General features: G+C 51.4%; 4 protein-coding genes across 4 annotated transcripts in view; 2 read left to right on the top strand and 2 right to left on the bottom strand.

The window, feature by feature from the left end:
* Positions 1 to 11,453, top strand: part of LOC120948128 (calcium-activated chloride channel regulator 1-like) — a 49,967-nt gene extending 38,514 nt beyond the window's left edge. Inside the window, exons 2-3 of the mRNA XM_040364133.2 lie at positions 5,721 to 7,755; positions 7,832 to 11,453. Of these exons, the coding sequence (XP_040220067.2) occupies positions 5,721 to 7,755; positions 7,832 to 9,576 (3,780 nt within the window). The 3' untranslated portion in view covers positions 9,577 to 11,453. The remainder of the gene's footprint in view (positions 1 to 5,720; positions 7,756 to 7,831) is intronic.
* On the bottom strand, positions 10,606 to 13,832 carry LOC120948130 (zinc finger and SCAN domain-containing protein 31-like). The gene is made up of 2 exons (XM_040364134.2): positions 13,601 to 13,832; positions 10,606 to 13,536 (listed from the first exon to the last, which is right to left on the bottom strand). The coding sequence occupies exons 1-2, from the start codon at positions 13,616 to 13,618 to the stop codon at positions 11,737 to 11,739; spliced, it is 1,818 nt and encodes a 605-aa protein (XP_040220068.2). The 5' UTR covers positions 13,619 to 13,832; the 3' UTR covers positions 10,606 to 11,736.
* A 313-nt stretch (positions 13,833 to 14,145) lies between these two features.
* On the top strand, positions 14,146 to 17,776 carry LOC120948550 (uncharacterized). The gene is made up of 2 exons (XM_040364997.2): positions 14,146 to 14,276; positions 14,352 to 17,776. Exons 1-2 carry the CDS (start codon positions 14,263 to 14,265, stop codon positions 17,428 to 17,430), a joined length of 3,093 nt encoding a protein of 1,030 aa, XP_040220931.2. The 5' UTR covers positions 14,146 to 14,262; the 3' UTR covers positions 17,431 to 17,776.
* Positions 17,777 to 17,851: 75 nt separating this feature from the next.
* On the bottom strand, positions 17,852 to 22,844 carry LOC120948549 (uncharacterized). The gene is made up of 5 exons (XM_040364996.2): positions 22,066 to 22,844; positions 21,861 to 21,971; positions 19,613 to 21,771; positions 19,274 to 19,512; positions 17,852 to 19,195 (listed from the first exon to the last, which is right to left on the bottom strand). Exons 1-5 carry the CDS (start codon positions 22,332 to 22,334, stop codon positions 18,575 to 18,577), a joined length of 3,399 nt encoding a protein of 1,132 aa, XP_040220930.2. The 5' UTR covers positions 22,335 to 22,844; the 3' UTR covers positions 17,852 to 18,574.
* Between the last annotated feature and the right edge of the window lie 191 nt (positions 22,845 to 23,035).

Here is a 23,035-nt window from a genome sequence, read left to right on the forward strand (position 1 = left end):
TGTGTGAAGTTTTTAACGAGTTTTTAAAAGCCCACTCATTCGACCGATGGGAAGAGTGAAGGGAACGTGGGCTCGGTCAGGACGGTTTCATTTTTTTTTTTTGCCAGACCGGTCCAACTCAAACATTTGCCCGAAGTCTAACTATCTTACCTCTAGTATGCCATTACTGGTGCTGGCAATTCCGTGAACCAGATCTCACCGACATACCGGGACTTTCCGAACGATGACTCGCACAATTCATGCCAGCCGACAAATCAGGACCCCGATGAATCAAACCATTAATCGTCTCCAATTGCCTACACATTGAACCTTGATGGTAGAATATCCTTGTCGCATTCCATCTAATTAGAATTGTTTTGCGAATACGGGGATACCGAACAAATAGTTCCGCAGAAATCCATTTATCTTCGGCCGATATATTGGCAACGATTTTGTTTCCAATTAGCCGCTGATTGGTGGCTGACCAGCGCGCTACCGGAGTTTTTTTCTGTGCCTTTTGTCTTTACAATTTCCTGATACCAGCAATCGATCGGCTCGGGGCAGCGGAGGCTCTAAAGGAGTTTCCGCGAATCCGGTGCCGCTTTTTCAAGGATTTGCACACAGGACTGTAGTTTTGGTTGGCTGCCACCGAACCGAAAATGAAAGTTTGCAGCCAACCAAAATTCCCGCGAGTTAAAACCAGGGGGGAGAACAAGAACAGCAAAAAATGCTCCCCGCGCTCCAACACAACGGTGAGCGCCAAATCATGATGTGTTGTATCATCCCTTAGGCATCCCGGAATCCCACCACGGCAAGAATTCCGAATGGTGATTGTAGTTTTGCGCCCCAAACACCACTCTCCTTGGGCGAGAGTTTCGCGGCCCAAACGTGTGCTAATTGACTGAGCTTTCGCTTTAACACGGCCGTTCGTCGGCGAAGATGCATTCCGATTTGCACCGCTACGGCTGATGCATTCTGGGAAAGGGCTGCTGCATGAGCAATAGAACTGCTGAGGAAACGACTACCTGGAGTATTTACGTAAAATGCTTAAGGCACCGAAGGTGGGTGAGATAACTTCATCCATTACTGTGCAGTTGCTAATGCTCATGATCCAAATGGGAAGATAGATGGTTTCTCATATTGCAATCAATACTCAAAACTAATGCAATTTCGTATAAAAAATATTCTCACACAGCTAGTAGATTAATTTTCTAACTTTTCTTCCCGACAACAAAAAATCATCCATAAATCCCAACATAAAAAAGCGCACCCATCTACAAAGCAATAATTGTGTTTGAGTTGCGGGTGAGAGAGGGGACCGAAAGCACCGAAAGAAAAGATAAATATTTGTAAACAACTGTCCCCGAAAGATTGCATTTAAGAAAGAGATGAAAAAAAGATCAAACCTTTCTTTTGTCGGTGCCGGACCGTTTGCTCTGTTGGTTTGAACCGGACCGTTGTGGGATGAGGTTTGTCTACCTGTCGTCCCTGCTGGATCGTCCGTAAAATCGATCAACCGAGCGAAGAAAAGCGTAAAACCGATCAACCTTCTAATAGGTGAGGCACATCCGGCTAGGACGAATCGTAGCAGCGCGCCCAAAACATGGGAAACAAAACAAATCATCAAACAGTCAGTCGAAGAAAAGCCAACTTTTCACTTTCAACCTGCACTCTATGTGGGTGAAAGAGGTTGCGTATGGGTGTGTGTGTGTTTGAGTTTTTTTCCTCTTTGCCTAGCATCATGTTACACAAACCGAGCGCAATACAAAAACGACCCAAGCGGACCGAAATTCGATAATGCTTCGATCGTGTAGCGTTACCATTATTTGCGTGCTTGAAGAAAAATGTCACCGTGTTCCGTGTGGGTAAAAGCTGTGCAGCTTACCCGCACTTCTGCCACATAAGTCGGCAGATCGTCGCAACGGTGAATCGATTCGCGGCAACGAAAGCGTGAGAAAATCCGTGGTCCCGGCGCGGCATCTTCAGCCCAGCGGCGCGGCCACAAGCACGTTCTCGGGTGCCCGTTCGACTTGGCGAAGGGAGCACCACAGTGCCTAGAGTGGCTAAAGCGCAAGTGGTGCTCTCCAGTTTGCCATTTGGCCGTGTCTTTTTTGTTGTTGTTTTTTTTTTGTATCGGAATTGCTGATCGATCGATCGTGGTTTGTTGCAGCACCGGTTCGTCGATCGTTCCGTGTGTAGGTTTTGTTTCATATTTTATTTCTCGCATGGTGGAATTATGTTTAAATGCTTCGGCTACCATACCTCACCACGAGGGCACTCGAATGCGTCTTCCACCGCCTGCTCCTCCAGTGCCACGGAGTTGCCTCTGCGGGAGCAAGTTTTTATAACGCTTTTCTGTTCGCGTCTTCGATTCTCCCATTCGATGACCATCTGGCGGTGGTTGGAATTCCGCTCGCAACCGCCGCGCTACCGCTCTCTACCCAACCCCTTTTGTATAATCACCTCCATCGTCTCACCATCTTGCGCGAGAGCCGTCTGCCTAATCATTCATTGATTGAATCTCGGTTCGTTCGCCCGATCTGCCATGCATTTACGCCACCGTACGCCGTACTCCCGGGTACGGCATTTTGTAATCAACCGGTGACGGTAGTGGCCCTGGCTCTTCTTACCCGCTCACCAGTGGAGCTGCGCTTGATTGAATTTTGCTCAATTTGCATTATGTTCCACCGACCCACCACCCTGTTCGCCCACCGGACGCGTGTTACATCGCGCGCGCGTTCACCGCGATGGCATTTGTTTTGGTGCTGCTGCTGCTGCTCCTGCCCTACCAGAACCGCACCGCAAACAGCTCTCGCAAGCCCCATTACAATTCGAATTGGATTTGATTTTTTTTTTTCTCTCTCTCTCTCTCTAGTCATACTCAACTCGTTCGGTTGGAGGCTTCCTTTCGAAGGGACAAAATGGTATACAAATAGAAAAGAAGGGAAGAAACGCAAAGACAAAAATCATCATAAACCACACAAACGTACCCTTGCTGCCTCCCCCAAAAGCACGCACAATTGCCACGGAGGTTCTGAAAGCTTGTTTTTCCTCCCTTCGTTTACCATCGGTTTGTTTGCTACCTTTTGCGGCACGTCTTGCGCGTACGGCTGCTGGTGCTGCTGCTGCGTTTATTAATTTTGTTTTTGTTTTTCTACGTGTCTGCCCTTTTTGTGGCCCCACTCGAAAGTTCAAGCACGGTTTACATCGATTTGGGTTCTATCGTGGGCCCAGTGTGCACCCTGACTTTTGGAATCAAAGCGCTTTGAGCGTTAACTCAAACAGACCCATCTTCTTGTGTTTGTGTGTTGCGCGCGCGCTCCCGCGCATATCAACACAAAACATCAACAGGTGGTCAAGAGAGGAACCTCTGCAACCTTTCAGTAAAGAGGGACCCTTTTTTGTTATTTTTTTCATGTTTCTTCCCATGTCCCATGATCGGGAGGTTTTTTTTTTTTATTTTGTATTTGTTGAATTAAACGAGATGGAACGAATAGGTAGAAAGTAGGAGGCATAAGTCAATCTGGGTCCTAGCTGCTTTACATTCTCAAGGGTCACGTTTCGGCGGGCCCGTTGTCATCTTCGATGCCGGAGACAGGCATTGCTAATGGAGTGGAAGGGAAATTTACTTTCCCCACGATGCACTATCCCTCTATTCCACTCTCCACCAACGACAAGTAAAGCATCCCACTGAAAGGATTGTCTTTTTTTCCTTCCACCATCTAAACGCCTTCAGTTTGCCTCCGGGTAACAGTTGGCCTATTCCAAATCGGCTGAAATATAATAAATTCCCCCACAACACCGCCCAGCCTCACGGTTGGTTTTTCCTCTCCTCGCCGTTTTTTTTTTTGCGCAAAACCGCTTAGCCAGCGATCGTACTCAAGCGCCAGAAGTGACAGAGTCGCAGTGCTTGAGAAGCCCGCGCTGGGAAACTGTCTCGTTTGCGGTGGTTACACCGGCCCCAAAAGCTCGCCACCGCAACCGAGCCGCGTGCAGGCTCTCCCGCTTATTTATCTCCCGCCTGACAGCGACTTCGTGAGTGCGGGCTTTAGCGCAGGCAGGCCGAAACAAGTTTTGCGCCATCGAGCGCTTCTTCGCTTCACCGGGCCAGCGAATGATGAATGCCCTTTTCAATTTAAAAGGCAATCCTCGGGCGCTAGAGTCGCGAAGATGGTCGGGGGGGTTTTTACCATTGCGCTGCGCGTTTGGGAAAGGAGGGCAGGGTGCAAACGGTCGGTATTGTCGGTGGTAACGATCACGAGACTAAAATCAGGACTTAGAAAGGTCGCACGCCATTAGACGGGGGACTCCTTTGCACTGGGTGACTATGGCAGATGCTGCTGCTGCTGCTGCTGCCGCTGTTCCTACGACGGCTGTCAATTTGTCTCCGGAGGCAAACGTTGTCCGCGGAAGATTACAGCCTTGCATGGGTAATGGCAGCGCTCTAGCGCTATCGAGGGAAGGTAGATGGGAAACGAATTTGTTGCAATCGTGCCAGCAAGGGCAGCTGCATCCGCTCGGCATCACGTTTGCAGATGCAACTCGTTCGCGTACGAGATCACTGGCAGCGCCGTATCGGGCAGCGGATCCCATAATCACGGTTTCGTCGGCTGCAAACAAAACATTCGAAACAAACAACAATAACAAAAAAAAACAAACTCGAGCGCAAAGAGAAACAAAGGTAAATTTAATGCACATTAAGACCGCGTGCCACCTGGAGCGGGGCGTAACGAAAGATTCATGCAAACATGCGCCGTGTCCCGGACCGTTCGAAGTCGCCAGGAGCAGATGAGTCCGTGTGAGACCAAGTGCAAAACACCAGCCGGAAAAAGGAAAGGCACAACCGGCGCGAAAGGCTTGTCAAAAGGCACACACAAAAAGCTCCAAAGCGGGCCACCTGTCGCTCATCGAAGGTTTATTTGAGCTCCCAGGGTGTGTGTGTGTGCAGTGGGAGGGCAGTGCATGAATAATTAAGATTTAAGATACCCTTACGCAAGAGTCACGCACACACGCATCTCGAGACCGTAGGCCGCCAGAATCCGATCCTGACCCCACGCGTGATTTGCGTAGCTTTAGAGACGATCACGGCCCGATCGATGGCCCACGATGGCTCGAAAAAGGCCGGCCTCACTTTCCATTCCGGTCAAACGGTGTCGGTGCGCGGCGTGCAGTGAAGATGTGTCATCGACTAATGGTGCGACCATTAGCGAAGCATTCCATCCGCCCCGGGGCCATGCCGTGCTTCGTGTTGTACTCATCCAATCGATCATGGACTTTTTTGTTGTTGTTGCTTTCACACAGCACAGATGATGATGATGATGATGATCGGCCCAAACGAAAGTGAAAAAGCGACGAATTCATATCCATTTCGGTGTGGGGAAGGTCATTATGAAATGTTCGCACAATTACCATTGCCCAACGCTGCTTCTAGCGCTGCTGGGGAGTGAGATGCATGGGAGCGACGCGGCTGGTCAAATGTCGGTCATCGAACATGGGCCCGATCGTAGGCACGTTTGGCCTCGAGCGACGGTTTGTGAGCTAGGCCTTTGCAGAGTGGGAAGGGATTTCAACGACCGTCTGAAGACGAACGGATGATCGACCCACGTTGTAATTGAGGACAGATTTCTAGCTTTGAAAAATCACACACACACACATGTACACACACAATTTGTTTGTTGATCACATTCCTCATCACATTGAAGGCTAAAAACCCATTCCTATTGCTTACCTTATCGTTGCAGATTATGCTCACCTCCGCATCGCAGTACCTCTTCAATGCACTCGACAGTCGGGTGTACTTCGGCGAGGTGTCGGTCATACTGCCGAACCACTGGCCGCAGTCGTGCATCCCGTACAACCAGACGCGCACCTCCGCGAGCGGCGAGACGGCGGACGTCACGATCCGGCCGCACACCAAGGCCGAACCGTCGATCTGGACGCAGCAGTACGCCGGGTGCGGCGAGTCGGGCGAGCAGATCTACATCGATCCGGAGATACTGGGCCGGGAGACGATCTGGCGCGAGTTTATCCGCGAGTGGGCCAAGTACCGGTACGGCGTGTTCGACGAGATCGGGTACGATCGCGATCCGGTCTATCCGCGCTGCTACATCAACGACGAGCATCGGGTCAAGCTGACCGGTTGCTCGGACGCGCCGGTCAACGACGAGGGTCTGTGCGGCAGCCCGGCCTCGCCCGGCCCGGTGCCGTACAACATTAGCCGCGTGCTGGATCCGAACGCGCGCACCAGCATCATGTTCGCGGCCGAGTCGAAAAGCGTCACCATGTTCTGCGACGAGGGCACGCACAACCGGTACGCACCGACCAAGCACAACCAGATGTGCGATCGGCGCAGCACGTACGACGTCATACTGAAGCATTCGGACTTCGCGCCCCAAAACCAGATGGAGTTTAACCCGTCGGTCATCATCAACACCGTGCCCAAGTTTAGCTACAAGTCGCGCAAGCTGACCCGCTACGTCATCGTGATCGGGCAGACATTCGTGATGCGCGAGCGGGAAACGTGGAGCTTCCTGCGACGCGCCATCCGGAAGTGGATCGTGTACGATCTGCCCGCGACCAAGACCGAGATCGGTATTGCGCTCGCGAACGATACGGCCACGTACGACATGCTGCCGATCACGTCGCTGCAGATTGAGAAGAACAAGGACCGCATCGCGTCCTTCATCCCGTACACCTCGAGCGACCTGAACCGGCCGACCTGCCTGAGCTGCGGCATCTCGGACGCGATCCACATGCTGAACGAGCAGACGCGCCACCACGGGCCGGCCAACTCGATCATACTGGTGATCGCGCCCGGCATGGACATCGAGCACGAGTCGCTCGCACGCTCGGCGCGCGCATCCAAGATACGGATCGCCACCATCAACTACCCGATCGTGGAGCCGCGCCGCCCGCTGGATCCGCTGGCGCACGAGACGGGCGGCAGCGCCTACTCCGTGTTCGAGTGTCGCGACAATTCGGAGAAATCGCTCGTCACCACGTACTTCGAGCTGTCGAACGCACTGTACAACATCGGCAAGCTGTACTACGAGGGCAACCGGAACGAGTTCCCGGTCGAGATCTTCCGCCGCGTGCTGGTCGATTCGGTGGGTGAAACGAACTCGCAGCGCAGCAGCCGCACCGTCACTGGCAACTTTATGCTCGACCCGTTCATGGGCCCGCCGGCTGAGTTCTTCATCTACGTGCACAACTCGGAGAACCCGCTCGTATCGAACGTGCGGCTGACCAACCCGAACGGCATCGTCTACTCCTCGATGAGTGATGCGCGCGCTTCGGTGCGGCAGCTGTCGCTCCTGTCCACGATCAACGAGACCGGCATCTGGAACTACTCGATCGAGCGCTTCCAGGGCAATCCGCAGCCGCACTACGTGCAGGTGATCGCTACGCCGCGCTCCAGGTACGCGCCGGTCATAGCGGCCCGGGCCTGGGTCCACCGCAGCAAGGCCGGCGGACCGATCGTGCTGTTCGCGGAGGTGAAGAAGGGCGATCTGCCGGTCGTGTCGGCACAGGTGGAGGTCACCGTAACCCGGCTGGAGCGCGTCTGCGAACGCTTCCGCGAACCGACCGTGCAGAGCGACGAACGATTCCTGCTGCTCGACACGGGTGCGGGCGATCCGGACATCACCAAGGGCGATGGCGTATACTCGCGCTACTTCAATGCGGACGAGTTCGGCGGCCCGGGCACGTACCAGCTGGAGGTGACGGTCAGCGATCGCGGCAACACGGCCTACACGCTAGCGGATGGTGCCAGTTACAGTAAGTGTTTCTTTCGCCTTTCTTCCCTGTTAGTTCACAATCAAGCTAAACAATACTCTCTTCCTATCCACTATAGCCACAACGTCCAGCACGCAACCGGGACGTTGCTGCGGTAGTTCGGTGCCCATTCCCCAGAAACAGTCGCTGGATTCGTTCGAGCGCATCCTGCCGCCGATGACGGTGTTCGTCAGCCAGGCGGATCTGATCAACGCGGCCAAGATCCCGGTCGGGCGCATCAGCGATCTCAGCGCGGATGTGGAGGGCATGAAGGTGCGCCTCAGCTGGACCTCGCCGGACATGGGCGGCAAGAATGTGGCCCGGTACGAGGTGAAGTATGCGACCACGATCAAGGACATTGTGGATAACTTCGACACAGCCGCCGTACTGTGGCACCATGACTCGCCGTTTACGTTTTCGATCGGCGAGGGCAGCGAATTCACGATGAACATCACGCACGAGCCGCATCTGTTCGGCCAGATCCTGTACTTTGCGGTGCGGCCGTACGCAACGCTCACCAAGGATGCCGAACCCGGACCGATCTCGAACTATGTGCGCGCGTTTGTGACGAAACCGAAGCCCACGACGCTCTTCCCACCGTCCAGCACGGGCGGCACGGAGAGCTACGACTCGATCTGGTCGTCGTACGACGGCATCGCAAAGAACGGAGGCGACGACAGCATGGACATCATACCGCGCATCGCCAAAAGCATGGACCTCGGGCCGGAGCTGCTGCTGCCCATCATTGCCGGCATCATACTGCTGTTCGCGCTCATCTTCATCTACTGCTGGTTCTGTGTGATCAAGAAGCGGCACGACACGCACGACGACGAGCAGAAGAAACCGATCAAGTCGTTCAAGAGCGACACGAAGCTCACCACGAGCCACAGCGTGATCGTGACGGCGGCTGGCAACGGTTCGTCGCCTTCCTCCAACTCGACCACATCGTCCTCGTCCTCGCCCAACCACCAAACCGCCAGCCACGGCGGGCAGACGACCCTTCCGCAGTCCAACTCGTACGATATGGGGCTGGGCGATCATCAGACCGTGGGCATCCCGACCATCTACAACATCGACGACGACGTGCTGCTGGCCAAGAAGCGGTACAGTGCCGTCATCAACATGGGTCCCCCGACGCACCCGATGGAGCAGCAGCTGATCGAGGAGCTGAAGCAGCAGCAGCACATCATCGACACGCAGTCATTCATCATGCCGGGCCACGGTGGCCCCATCGCCAACGGAACGATCGGTCCGAACAACAACAACAACAACTGCAGCGTGAGCATCATTTCCACCACCTCGAACAACACGACGCTGACGCGCACGTACAACCCGAACGCGGGCACGATCATGGTCGGTGGCCGCACGCTCAGCCCGTACGAGTCCTGGTCCGCGTCGCAGCTGCTGCAGGAGCACGAGCAGCAGCACCAGCGGCGCCACAGCCCGACGCTCATCGACGATCTGATCGACAACAACGTGCAGCAGCCGTCGTACTACAATCCGGGCCAGCCGGGCCAGCAGCTTCACCCGCAGCACGCCGCACACCTGATGGGACAGCCGGGCACGGATCAGATGTCGCTGCTGAACAACAACCATCTGAACGAGAACGGTTCGCCGCCGGTGCCACCGCTACCGATCTACACCACCAGCCCGAGCGTTGGTGTGAGTGGTGCGGCCATCGGCAATACGACCTCGTACGTGTACGGCCAGAGCCACGGTTCCTCGGTAAGCTCGGTGAACAGTGGCCTCGGCCCGATACCGAACGGTGGGTCGACGATCAGCGGCACGGACACGAAGAAGCGGCGCAACGTCACCATGGTGTAAGGTGGCGTCAGTGTGGCCAATGGACCTCGTGGTTTAGCCGCTACGCAACAGAGACTCTACGTTTTCCAAAGACTTCTGTTCCAACCGTGTTCCTGCTCATGTCTCCCTCGTACAACCCACCAATAGCGTTTGTGGCGGCGGCTAAACCCATGAAGACCACCTGCCATTTGAGGTCCAAATCGGTGTCGGATGCGGATGCCCCTGCGCTTCGTACAGTGCGAACTAGTCAAACCAGATCATTGTCGGAGGATTTCGTTTTACAATTTTAACAAATTGTGTTTTTGTTCAGTTTTTAAACATTATTTTGTACACAGGCTAGGTTGTCGACCGGTGTCAGATTACTCTTACACGGTTGGCTAGCGTTCGATAAGTTTTAGATAAGTCCGATTTTAAGCTTTGGGGCTAAAGAAGAGATTGGAGAAGCATTTATAAAAAAAAAAATCTTCCCTTCGTACTCGCTCGATCAATGACACTGACTCGAGGACAGGATTGTGTGCGGCAGTATTCTCGCAGGACTCATGCAAATCATGAGATGAGTTGTAGATAAATCAATACAGTGGCATTAGCAGATCTTTACTAGCCGTACGTATATGCGTGTAAGATTGTCAAGGATCGAAAACAGAACAAAGACGATGGTGGCGTGTTAGCGAATCCAAACACAGGGCCAGACACGGTAGAATACGGTAACGGAGAAGGGGGTACGCATTTGTTGGGGTATGACCAACGTCCTAGAGTAGTAAAATTGTGCTTGGCCCCAAACTTTGGCCCACACCTTTACGCCAAAGTGATCTATTGTAGACTATTTGGAGAGGCATTAAATGAGAAAAGAAATCTTAAGTCTGATGTGTGATGTGCTGTGCTGAGAGGGTCGAGACCCCGGTAGAGGCAGCAGAATTCAACTGGCCAGTACTACTGCTACACCTACTGTGTGCGAAAGAGTGTGTGAGTTTGCTTTTAATGCGATGTTGTTCTTTCTATAGGTTTGCAATGTAGAGATTACTGTATAAGGGACGGAACACGTGTAAGAGTCATACGCACAGGAAGGATGACGGTGTACATAGGATGGGAAGAGGAACGGGATGATGGATGCTATAAATGTATCATTACACGCTCTGTACATGGATCGACTTTTGGGACTAAGGCAAACTACCACTATAAATGGTGAAAGGAGCGATTGATAGCGCCCTTTGCCAAGCCAGGGATAAGGCATAACTGCATGTGAATGGATAAACTTTAAGTATCGCTAAGTGAGAGAGTGTCAAGATAACACTACATAACTTATCATAAGTACACGAAACCTGTTCTCTATGTGTGTATTTCTGATAGGCATGGATAGCAAACGACACAAAACCCGAACAGTAAAGCTTTTAAAACAGCCTTCACACTTCGGCGGCTGCTCGGAACTTCAAATAACGAATCGACCCCGAACTCCTTCACAACAGAGCAACACTGTTACACCACAAATGCTACAAACGAATGTTAAACTATGAAAGAATCTCTAGCAAAACAGTAAATCTATCACCGTATAAATGTAAAGCTCACCATTTTTTTCAATCAAAAGATAGTGCCGTGGCACCGAGTTACTAACAACAGAAGAACGAGAAAAACACAGCGATACAGAAACAAAAACGAAACAAAAAGGTTATATAGGACAAAGGAACAACACACTTTGAAAGAAAAATCTCATTAGGCTTAAGTTATTTGGAGCATTTTCGAAAGCTGTATAAGATTTGCTAAAAAGGCAAAACAGACGGATCATTGTTTTCATTGTGTTTTCATAAGGGCATAATTTTATTTGATTTTGTACATAAATTATAGTGTCTGTTTTAAAAGAAACTAATAAAACCACTGACGAAATGTATCATTTTAAACAAAAAGTGAAACACGTTTTTCCTTTTACACTAATGTGAATGTTTGAAAACTTGACAGGAAATTGGTATAAAGAAACAATCTCCCTTTTAACATCGTATAACTATCAATAACCCCTTTTTCCCTCTCGCTTTTGATTTCGAAGAACATTAACTAATTGATCTTCGATGATCGCAATCGTGTAGTTTCTACAGTTATTATCCATTATATCACCGACCACAGAGTAATTAGGTTTTTACTAGCGTTCATTTAGGTCTTTTCGCCGATACTTGCCGATACACTTGCAAATGATTAGTTGCAATCGATGAAGGCATAAATCGGCTCAACGCGTTGCACTGCAAACTCTCCCGGAGCTTGATCGAACGGCTGATGATCCGATGCATAGTTGCTTAGCACATCCGGCAAGGACGTGTCGCTCGATGACTCGCCCATCCCCAGCATCACTTCCGACCGTGTCTCGTCCAACGTGTCACTCAGCATTGACTCCGGCTGGTACTCGATCAAATCGTCCCAACTGTTCGTCTCTGTCTGCTCGATTACATTCAAGCTCTCTGGCAGCACGTGTCCCCTCTGCATATGCCGATTGTACCGCCCGAGTGTGCGAAACATTGCATTGCAAATTTCGCACACGTAAGGATACTCGCCCGTATGCGTCATCATGTGTTTCTGTAGCTGATTCGGATGCGCAAACGGTCGCTGGCACACGGTGCATTCGTGCATTGCATCACTGTTCCTGTGCGTTTTTGCGTGGTTCCGTAGGGTGACGGTGGTTAGGAATTGTTTGCCACACACTTCACATTCGTACTTTTGTCCCGAGTGGCCTTCCAGATGGATGCGGAGTGTGCGGCGTCGCTTGAACCGTTTGCCGCAAACATGACACTCCACCTGCTTGTCGTTGCTGTGGGTAATTCGATGCAGCCGAAGCGCGCGTTTCGATTTGCTCGCGTGACCACACACATCGCAAAAGATGGGTTCCAAATTGGGAGAGGGAAGGGGTTTTAATGCGGGCGGACGTTTTACCTTCGTTTCATGCTTGCGCTTGTGCATAGTCAGCGCCGATTCCGTGGACATGGTTTCGCCACAAATATCACAGCCAAGTGTTGCGAAGCGTTTGGACGTTTTGCTACCCACCAGTTCACAGTTTCGTCGATGCTTCTTTAGCTGAAGGCAGCTGGGAAACACCTGCTCGCAGTCTAGGCAGACCCATTCCAGCCGCCCGTCCACAACGCGGCGGCGAGCTTCGGTTTTTTGTGATCTTTTTCGATTCACGATCGTGTCGTTCGACTTTTCCTCTATCACAGCATCGAACCGTTGGGCATTGTTGATGTTTTCCACGTTTTCAAAATACTCGCTCAAGTTGGTTTCTTCACATATTTGGACATGGTTAGATTCGTGCGTTTCTTGCAACTCGGAACCGCATTCAGATGAGTGGTTTGATTCAACTCCTGTTTCCTGATTTATCGAATGTTCCGGCTCCCCATTTGTTTGTTCAGAAATGTCCGGTTGTTCTATCACAGCTATGTGTAACGTAATAGGAGATGTGTCCTCTACAGAAGGCGATAGTTTACAAGTTGTATCCAAATTTACAGCATCCTTTACCGCTTCCGACGCATCATATGCGGAGGTTTGAACAATTTCGACGGAGTTTAACATGAGCTCCGATCGGATGTTATGATCGAACGGTTCATTCAGCTGCGCAGGCAGCAAGTCTCTTTTAGTGAATTCCGGTTTCAAATAGTTCGATACGACGTGTCGACCGGACAACAGTGTCGCCAAACGCTTCTGGCCCTCCTCGCAAACGGAACGAAATTTGCAAAATTCCTCCAGAAACCGGTTGCAGCTGCCACAGATGTTGGTGCACACGCTTGTCTCGTGTATTCCGGGTATTCGCAGATCGTTAATTATTTGCTGATGCACATCGGATATATGCATCATTTGAGTGTTTTCACATGCACAAAAGCGACACAATGGTAGAAGCAGTGGCAAAGGCGCACTGTACTCATAGTGGACGCTATTATTGTCCTTCAGCAGCAGATCGCCCACAGCTGATTCAATGATGTTATCGATGATATTAAACTCTAAATTGAGTTCCTGCAAAAGCAAAGGTCGTAGTCGTGAGGATAGCAACTAAATAAAGTGTATTGATTGAGCTTACCTCTTGGGAGCCATCCATCTTTCATTTAGAGCAGCGATGCAAATTCGAGGATGGTGGCAATTTAGCACTACATACCCAATGCTAGCAGATAAAAAACACTACAAACAAAGCAACTATTTGCGTGGAGCTGAAGCCTTTTTTAAGCAATATGAGAAAAAACTAAAACTAACTTTAGGGGAGCAAGAGTGAATGTAGGCTGCGTTGAAAGCGATGTAAACAATGCTGTTTACAGCGAAGTATGTCAGCTGTGTGCTGTCATCAAAAAGCTTCGTTAAAACTGTTTCGTTCAATTTGTTTCGATGTTTAAATTTTTCTAAATTCTACCAGGAGGAAGTTTAGCAAAACTCATAACTAATATACAAACTCAAATTAGAACACGTTAATTCCATAACAAAATTATTTTTTGCATGAAATTACTTTTTTTAAACCAAAGCTATTACAAGCAGTGTTGCCAGTTTTTTTACGGTTCCCGTTCCATCTCTATTCCAATTTGGAAAGAAGAAAACGAAGCACACGAGCTGTCAAAATTTAGCTAAACAATTTTGTCAATACACCAACCACAGCGACGCTTGTGCGGTCCACAATTCCGCCCAAATACGCCAATAGCTGACATCGTGCCCGAGCCTGCTGCATATTTTCATGTAGATTAATGCAACAATACTATGGCTGAGTTGTGGTAAGCGTTTGAAACAACGAAACCGCGAGTGAATCGCATTTTTTGTTATCATGCCGATTGTTTCCATTCCCATAGCAATTCCCTGGCGTGCCGGCTGTGCTTGCAAAAACAGTTCCAGCTGCTTCCGATGTTCCCAGCAAACGAGCCCGTGAACGACGATCTGCTGCGGAAAATATACGAATGCGCATCGGTGCGAATATCGTACGAGTACGATCAAAGTTCCGCCATCTGCATCAAGTGCATCGTGGATGTGGAGCAGTTCTACACCTTCAAGCAGCGGTGCGTGGAAAACGATGTGCTGTTTCAGAAATTGCGCCAGGATTGCAGCGAACGGGGCGGTTTGGATGAGGGCGAATTCGAGGGTGTTCCGCTGCCGGAGACAGAGTTCATCGAACCCATAACGAACCTGGATTGTCCCCGACCGGATGCATCGAAAGCGTTGGAATCATTCGCTGGACCGTCGCAGCTGACGCAGATCGGGTACAATTATCGCATCGTGCGCGTGAACGGTGAAAGCGATGTGCTAGTTTACCACAAGCACCGGTTTTACCAGCCGGAACCGAAAGCGGCCGAATCGAACAAGTGGATCTGTGTGGCGTACGCATCAAATAACTGTCCGGCTAGCATTACCATCCCGTCGTCGGGTGGCCTTCCGCTAGCCTTGTTCACAAAGTCCGTACGTCACAATCACAGCGAGAGCATAGTGCAAATGATAGGAACGGCGGAGGAACCGGGTAGCGAAGAGATAGTTCATTCCGAACCCGGCTATGCACTTGTCGTCGATCCCAGCCGGCGAATGCGACTGTTGGCCGGTGGGTACCGGTTTCGACTACGCCACGCAATGTTTGGTGCTGGCAGAAGTTTGTGGGCCTGTGTACGGACGGAGTGTTCAGCCAGCGTTCAGCTATCTTACGAAGACTCCCGGACGTGCATAGTGGGCGATGAATCGCATTGCCACGAGATGGAATCAAGTCTGCCTTTGCTCACTACAAACACAGAGCTAATGGCACAGCAAAAACCAAACCGACTGGTAAGAACAAACGGGCTCAATTATTTCATTGCCGAAGGGGCACTAGTGTACAGCGGAAACTATTACAAGCCACATGATTCCGCTGACCATGCTGGTGCAGACCAAGCGGCGGTTTGGAAATGCCGGATGAAAGATTGCGCCGCAAAGGTAGAGATACAGCATAAAACGATTGCCACGAGCACTGGCAACCATAACCATGCTCGACAAATCACGAAAACCACCAATGCGGTAGCAAAGCAAACCATACAGCAGGGTGTAAACTATCGGCTAATGGTAGAAGAGCACGGTTACGTACGATTACAGCATCGTAAGCAAAAGTACGCGCTACAGAAGCTGCTCCCAAACGGCACATCAGAGTGGGCCTGCGTTGGCAAGGTGTTGGGCTGTAAAGTAATGCTAAGAATGCTCCCCGACGAGCAAATCGTGTATGGCTGCACCCAAAGTTCCACGGTAAAACACGAGCATCGGGTAGGAAATGTGTTGGAGCAACATTTTCTCCCCGACGCAGCTGGTGGGGAGAGAGCCCCTGGGACGGAGCGGAAATTATGGTGCACTCCCGCCTATGAACTGCTGTGGAATCGTAACAGCAAACCAATCGTTCGCCGACAGGACTACCGGTACTACGGGCGAACAGCGTACGTAAACGGTGCCATTGAGTGGCACTGCGTCCGGGGAGTTGGCACCCATTGTGAGGCAACGGTCACAATCGGCAAGTGTGGCGAGATTGTTGCCGAACACCCGGTACACGATCACGAGCGCACGCGAATTGACCATTTGCATAGGATGCAGCACACATCGGGGCCGAATCCTAGCTCGCGTGATATTTTCACCAGTCCCGGGCCAGTTCGCTTATTGGCCGGAGGCTTCAACTACCGCCGGATGCACGACGATCATCTAAACATCGATATCGTCGTACACGTTGCCCACAAGTACTTACCCGACGGTTCCGGCACGAATGGGTACCACTGTATCCTGCGCGACGGAACGCAAGCCTGTCCCGGCAAAATCGTGCTCACGAACAACGCTCTCTGTGCCGAGATAGTGGCGACGCACAACCATTTGGCACGCGCGGTGCCAAAGATTGTAGAGCCGGACCGTACTGCGCAGGTGATCGTGGAAGGCCCGAACTACGAACTCATCTACTCGATGACCGGGCGCAACTGTTTGCTACTGCACGAGGGGCACGTTTTTCGGGTGTACAAGCTGCAGGAGCCAACCCAAACTTCCCGCTGGCGCTGCATCCACAGTGAGGCCGGATGCAAAGCGTTCCTGAGCGTGCCGCTAACGCTCAGCAAACCGGCAATCATGGACGATCATCCGCACGATCATTCTAGGGTAAGGCATGATAGCACCGCCAACCTCGTGAAGGTGAAAGAGGAAATCTCCGACGATTCGAAACGGGCCCCGGCGAGACGCCGTGAAACGTACGAATGCATTAAAACGGAAGATTCGCCCCGTTTGCGGCCACGCGCCGTGCGGGAAACACTCAGCGCGGAGGATGTGAAGGGGACGCTGGCGCTTATCAATCCAACGACCTCGGATGACCAATCGCACGAGCTTACGCTGAGCATGTTTCAAGACATTCGCGGCACACTGATCAAGGAAGAGATGAAGCGGGAAATGCTGCAGATTAAGCCAGATCCCGACGCCATGACCTGCTTCCTGAATGGCCATCTGTACGTACGCCAGTTTGAGGATCTCGAATCGCTCGAATCGCCGGAATGGCTCTGTGCCTTCCATTGGACGCTGGGCTGCAATGCGCGCTTGAGCGATCTCTCCATTCACACGCACGAACGGTTTGCCACCGTCCGCACGAACGACCGGTTCAACATGCTGAAAAATCTGATCTCCCAGGGTTTGGTTGGCCAGCGGGGGGTAATTACGCAGATGCCCGGCGGCCAAAAGGTGTCAGAGTACGAGCTGGTGCCAAGCAACGGCAACCTTTCGCTGATGATTGACGAGAATCGGTACTACTTCTACAAGGCGAAAAATAACGGCGAATGGTTGTGGCGGTGCGTACGGTACCGCTGGCAGGGATGCAAGATCGGGGTGGCCGTTTCGCACTGCTTCGGGAAGTATTACTACCAGCCGTACGGTAAGACGGAACATGTACACACTCCCTAAGCGTAGATGGAAGTAAGGCTCATCCATGGCCAAGCTGAACGTTTCGCAGATCCGTTTGTATGTCACAGCGGGATCGCTATTGTGCTTAGCCCAAGCCCTTAAGGCTCGATTGGAGCTCGCAGGGGCTAGGGCAGCCCCTGTTTTATATTTTAAGTTAACATTAAAATGTCTTGTAGAGTACGAACGACTTCTAGCTTCTGTCTTGATGTGAGCAAAACATAACGATACAGCTGTGTACAGACGAGTTCTACCAACAATATGCGCGATCGTGTGATTTCTTTAAGCGCATACAATACTAGTAAAAATACGTTACAAAATAAATGTGCTAAGTTTGATTCGAACCGAACGCTCTATTTTTTTTTATTTTCTCCTCTCACGATCACGATCCTCCTGAAAAAAAACAAACACATGAAACTTCGAATGAAATTTCGTAATCGTATTTATTTAGTTTCCTGTTTCGTTAGATAAAAAGAGACAAATGAAAGTAGTTCAATCACAACCTCCGAAAGCGCCCCAAAATGCAGAGCACCACACCGAGCGTTTTATCATATCTGGCTGTGGTGGCTGCAGGGCGCCCGACCGTTCCAACATTCCATGGTTTCGTACCGGCCTATCTGCTGTCTGCTCCCGCAGTGTAATGTTTTTTTCGTTGAATTTGGATTCCTTTAATATTAATATGCTACAAACGGTTGTGTGTCGCGTAATGGCAAACAGTCAATGTTGCTATTTCGTGGAAAGCATTCGTGTAGTACTACTACAGTAAAGCTCGAAAGATCAAACGGAAATCGAAGTTCAAAACAGTATGAGAATTATGTACATCCAAAGTGAAAGAAAAGAAACACAATCGAACCCGTCAGGGTAGCTATTCATAAGAACGTTTGATTCGTTACACGCCAAGAATATTAACCAGTCTGTGTTACTTGCTAAAGTAAAAAAAGGTAGATAAACTAATGCTCCACATATCCCACAGTACACACATACACGTGTGCGCAGTGTCCGATTAGTTCACGAAAACGAAACCAACCAGAAGAATACATCTACTCCTCAGCGACACGTTGACGCTGCCGAACGTTTGGTGGGACGCATACAGAGAGGATGTGCACAGGAGCACAGATCTAGTGAAACGGTTACAATCAACACCTAACTATAGATCGTCCTCATCACTGACAGTATCGGAGGCTCCCGATCTGTCCGCTACGAGCAGATCGTCGGAGGAACTGTCCCCATCGTCATCATCTTCCTCCTCCTCCCCCTCCTCCTCCTCTTCGTCCTCTTCCTCGTAGTCCTCGCCGTAGCTGTCGGAGTCTGTTCCGCTGAAGTCGTCCCCGATACGCTGCCGCCGCAGGTAAAACTCAATCATGTTATCGAGATCGGTCAGACGGCGCTTGGTCTTGCTCATGTCGGAGTCAAGTACCCGCACATGGCGCAGATACTCGTACGTGCGGTTCGATTCACTTTGCCCACCGTTCGCGAACAGCTTTTTCGTAAACGAGCGCAGCTTCTTCAGCAGGTGGTTATAGTTGGAGGCCAGCTTCTTCACCTCCAGGTACGGGCCGGACTTTAACACGCCGTAGTCCAGTATCGCCCATTCGCCCGTGGTGATGCACCACGTGAACAGCGACCGGCACTGGTAGATCTTCCGATGGAGTTGGCAGTCGATCGTCGCGGAACAGTTCCGGCAGGTCTTTGGCTTACTGGTGCCAATGTCATTGGCAGTAAACTGCAGCACCGTTGTGCAAGTAATTGTTTCAGTTAGCGGGCATACCTATTCGAAATAGAACCAAACAACAACAAAAAAATGTTTCACATTGCTTCCGTGCGCGCTTTTTACAATGTTACTTACGTGCGTCAGTTCGTAGGCCGAATCCAACAGAATGCCATACTTCTTGCCGTTCTGTTCGCATATGTAGTTGGCCACGTGAAAGGAGAACATTTCCATATCGAAGGAATTTTGCGTCACGACCACAGCCGGACAGTTGAGCTTATTGAACGAAGCCTGCGAAATGATTTGCATCTTCGAATAGCAGGATCCGTGCACTTCCATCGGTAGCGAAGCATGATACCCTGGCGAGATGCAGTCATCTATGAAATGGGGCAAGAGATACGGATGTTGAAAAAAATTAAAAATTCACCAATCCACCAAAACATGATGCGCAATCAACAGCCTTGCCGCGACTCTTACCATCCTCCATCGTTACCACGGAATTGGCATCGTCCTCTTCGACAAAGATTTTGACGATCCGCTTCGTGCAGGTTGGCATCTCTGCCGCCTGTTTTGACGAACCGGACGATGCATCGATGGCTCCGGACCGTTTGGCCGGCAGCTGATTATCACCGTTGATGTTGTTTTCGTTATTGGACTCGTCTAGCAGTAGCGACTCGTTGGCCAGCTTACGTGCCGTTATCTTCTGAACTGCGTCCATGAAAAATTTAGGAATGTCTGGAGTGCCTGCCTCGTTCGATCCACCGGCCGCCGTGATGCTACCACCGGGCGAAAGTATTTGAATGTAGTCGCGCGGATCGAGCGGCACATTGCGCTTTAGCTGCTTGATCGGCGCCGATGCCGGTCCTTGCGCAGACGCTGAAGTAGTTCCGCCGCTACCGCCAACCATCACCATGGAACCAGAACCGTGTGGCCCTTGGGACGACGGCGAGCGGTGTCGGTAGTAGGACGGGGAGCGAATCCCAGGCGGCGAGCGTAGGTACCGGTTCCCAACCGGCGATCCGCAAGGTGACCGAAATCCATGGTTCGGTGAAGCCCGATGCAGATGGTGGGTGGATGAGATTAGGTCGGCATAGCTCGCATGATGATGGTGCGACGCGCTGTAACCGGGCGCTGGTACACGGGCCCGGATTTGATTTCGCAGCCGGTTAAACGGTTCTATGTTTTCCTCGCTGGTGGGCTCCTCCGAAAACTCGTACTTCTTGTCGGCCAGTCGTCGCTTTCGGAAGGCGCTTATCTTCTCGCACCGCTCGTTGTCCTCGGAGAACTCGTAGGCTTTCGCTGCCGAATCGACATCCGAATCGTGCGGCGCTGCGCCACCGGAAGCGCCATGGAAATTCGCCCCGTTAGCACCGTTTACAACGCGCTGCTGCAGCGGCAGCGCTGACTGTTGGTGAGCAATTTGAATGTTAGGAACATAGGACGGCGGTTCGGCCAGATCGAACCGTCTTCGCAGCGGCGACCGCGAGATCAGCGGCGCCAGTGCAGTGGTTGAGGAACTAGCCGTAAATGACATATCACACATGGGTACGGCGGAGCAGGCCGGGTTGGCTGTGCTGGCGCTGCCGATAACTTCCGGGTAGGGCGAACTGTCGCCCGACTGCAGATCGACGCGCGTCACGAACGACTTCCGTGGCGATACGCTCGATATCGCACGACCGGACGGGCCCGGCATGCCGCCGGAAGTTGACGCGGAGGAACTCGAGGCACGCTCGGCCACGCCATCAAGTCTTAGCTCTATGTTTGTGTTGGTACGATGGTTCATCAGTCGCACTTGCGCACCAGTCGGTGGCTCGGTGGTCGCTTCCGGCTGCGCGGCCGAAGCAATGGGCGAGGTAATGATGAGTTCGTCAAAATTATCCGGATAGTTTCGGACGGAACACTTCGTTTCGTACATATCAGTCTCGTATTCTGCGAAATCCGCAATGATTTGTTCCGCAATGCTCATCTCGGGATTGAGCAACGTAGCCGAAGCGTCACCCTTACTCATTTCGGAGTCACTTTTTCTCATAATACCGCTGCTACTGTCGGGCTGCTGCTTCGAGACGGCCGTTGTTACGTCCGCAGTCCTGCAGGGTGTAGCCGTTCGTCTAACCTCTTCCATCGTCGCCATCGCCTCCCGCTGTTGGCTGTCTTTGCCCAAATACTTGGAGCTTAGAACGGCCGCCGAGCCCACGGTGGAGTTTGGTTGCGGTCGGCCCATGTCTAGCTTCACGTTGATCGTGTGAATGATGCTGTTCTCGCTCATGATGATATATCCCGGGCAGTTGAGATTGTAGTTCGGATTGAACCGAGGGCCCGAATCGGTGTTCCGGTACTTCATGTGGATCGTCATGTTGCAGCCAATGCACAGAATGTCCTGCCGCTGCTCATCGCCCTCGTGCGCATCGCGCACCTGCTTGCAGTCCAGGCAGCCAAGCTTCGGCACGCGCACCATGGTGACATACGAATCCGAGTCCTCGTGCACATTATCGCCGTGGACAATCAGCAGCTGGCTGTCCGTTTTCCACTGCGTTATCGTTACGTTCTTGATTTCATCCACCCGGTGGTCATCGAAAAGGCAAACATGAAAGTATTTATTCAGCAGCATGTGCGGCCTGTAAATCCAAAAGTAAAGCCTGCAAAAGGGACCAAGCATTCAACCGAAGCGTAAGTGGTTCGTAACGAAGCAAAAAGTATGGATTGCATCAATAAGGTGTATACGTACTCATATTTATGGTAGGAGGAGAAATCATTCGCCAGAGCATCGTCATAATCGTAAGACAGTTTGTAACTGAGCAGAAACTGTCCGCAGCTTGTCAGGCCCATGAAAATGTGTCTACATTACGGAAAGAGCAGAAAACTGTAAGATGGAATCCTGTTCGCAGATGGATACCCGCCGCATAACAGCGTGCGGAAACGGTAGTACTTACCCGTTCAAATAACAATACGGCACAATACTTTTCAGACAGAATTGCAACTGTTCTGGCACCTCCGGGAATGGTTGCTCGTGCGACCGCTTGTTAAGCCCCGAGGCCAGGTAGCCCGAATGCTGCCGGGTCAGCACCTTCAGCAGCACATTCTGCGTACCATTCGCGCTGTTAGACCTGGTAAAGAACCGGTGGCCGTCCGACGAGCGTAGCCTTTGCATTTCACTGGTGCGATCCGCTTCCTCGTCGAAGAGGGATCGATTCGGATCCATGGCTCTACTGTTCGCTACAGGCACACGCTGTTAGCTTCTTCATACTACACACACGCACAACTCGCACTTTTCACTTGCAGCTGGATCTGCAGCTTCGTTGGTGTCAGATACCGAATCCTGCTCCGATGTGTCCTTCGCGGCGGCGTTTATTCCGCACGGGCAAGCCACTCAGCCAGCCAGCCAGCCAGCCGACCCTGCCTCGTCGATGATCTCCTCAGGCGGTGTGTATGTGGGCAGCTTGTCCGTACGGAATCCTTTCAGCCCCTGATGTTGTTGGAAGAACCTGAAGTATCATAACACCCGCGAATAGCCGCACACTAATCGTAGCTCGGCGTGCTGGCGCAGTTGTTAGACAAATATTCCTGACTTATTCACAGTATTTTTCACGAACCGTTCTGCCCAGTCAATACGAACCAGAGAGTTTCGTGTTGTTTTCTGCTTCGCCCTTTCCTCCACCACCCGACGAAACTGCTCTTCGTCCATAATTGACGCACGCACACTGACGGCGGAACGTCAAGCAGGGTTCTTGTCAAAAACAACAAAATTGTCAAAACGCTTTACCGTGTTCTTTCAAAACGTCCTTTTGGAAGTTTGGTAGATTTGCATCAATTTTTGTGTTGTTGAAAATCATTGAATCGTAGTCGGGGTACTGGAATGCTTTCATCATTTAATTTATTTCCTTTGTCCCACACTGCTTGAAC

This window comes from Anopheles coluzzii, chromosome 2, assembly GCF_943734685.1.
Source record: "Anopheles coluzzii chromosome 2, AcolN3, whole genome shotgun sequence".
Classification (NCBI taxonomy): domain Eukaryota; kingdom Metazoa; phylum Arthropoda; class Insecta; order Diptera; family Culicidae; genus Anopheles; species Anopheles coluzzii.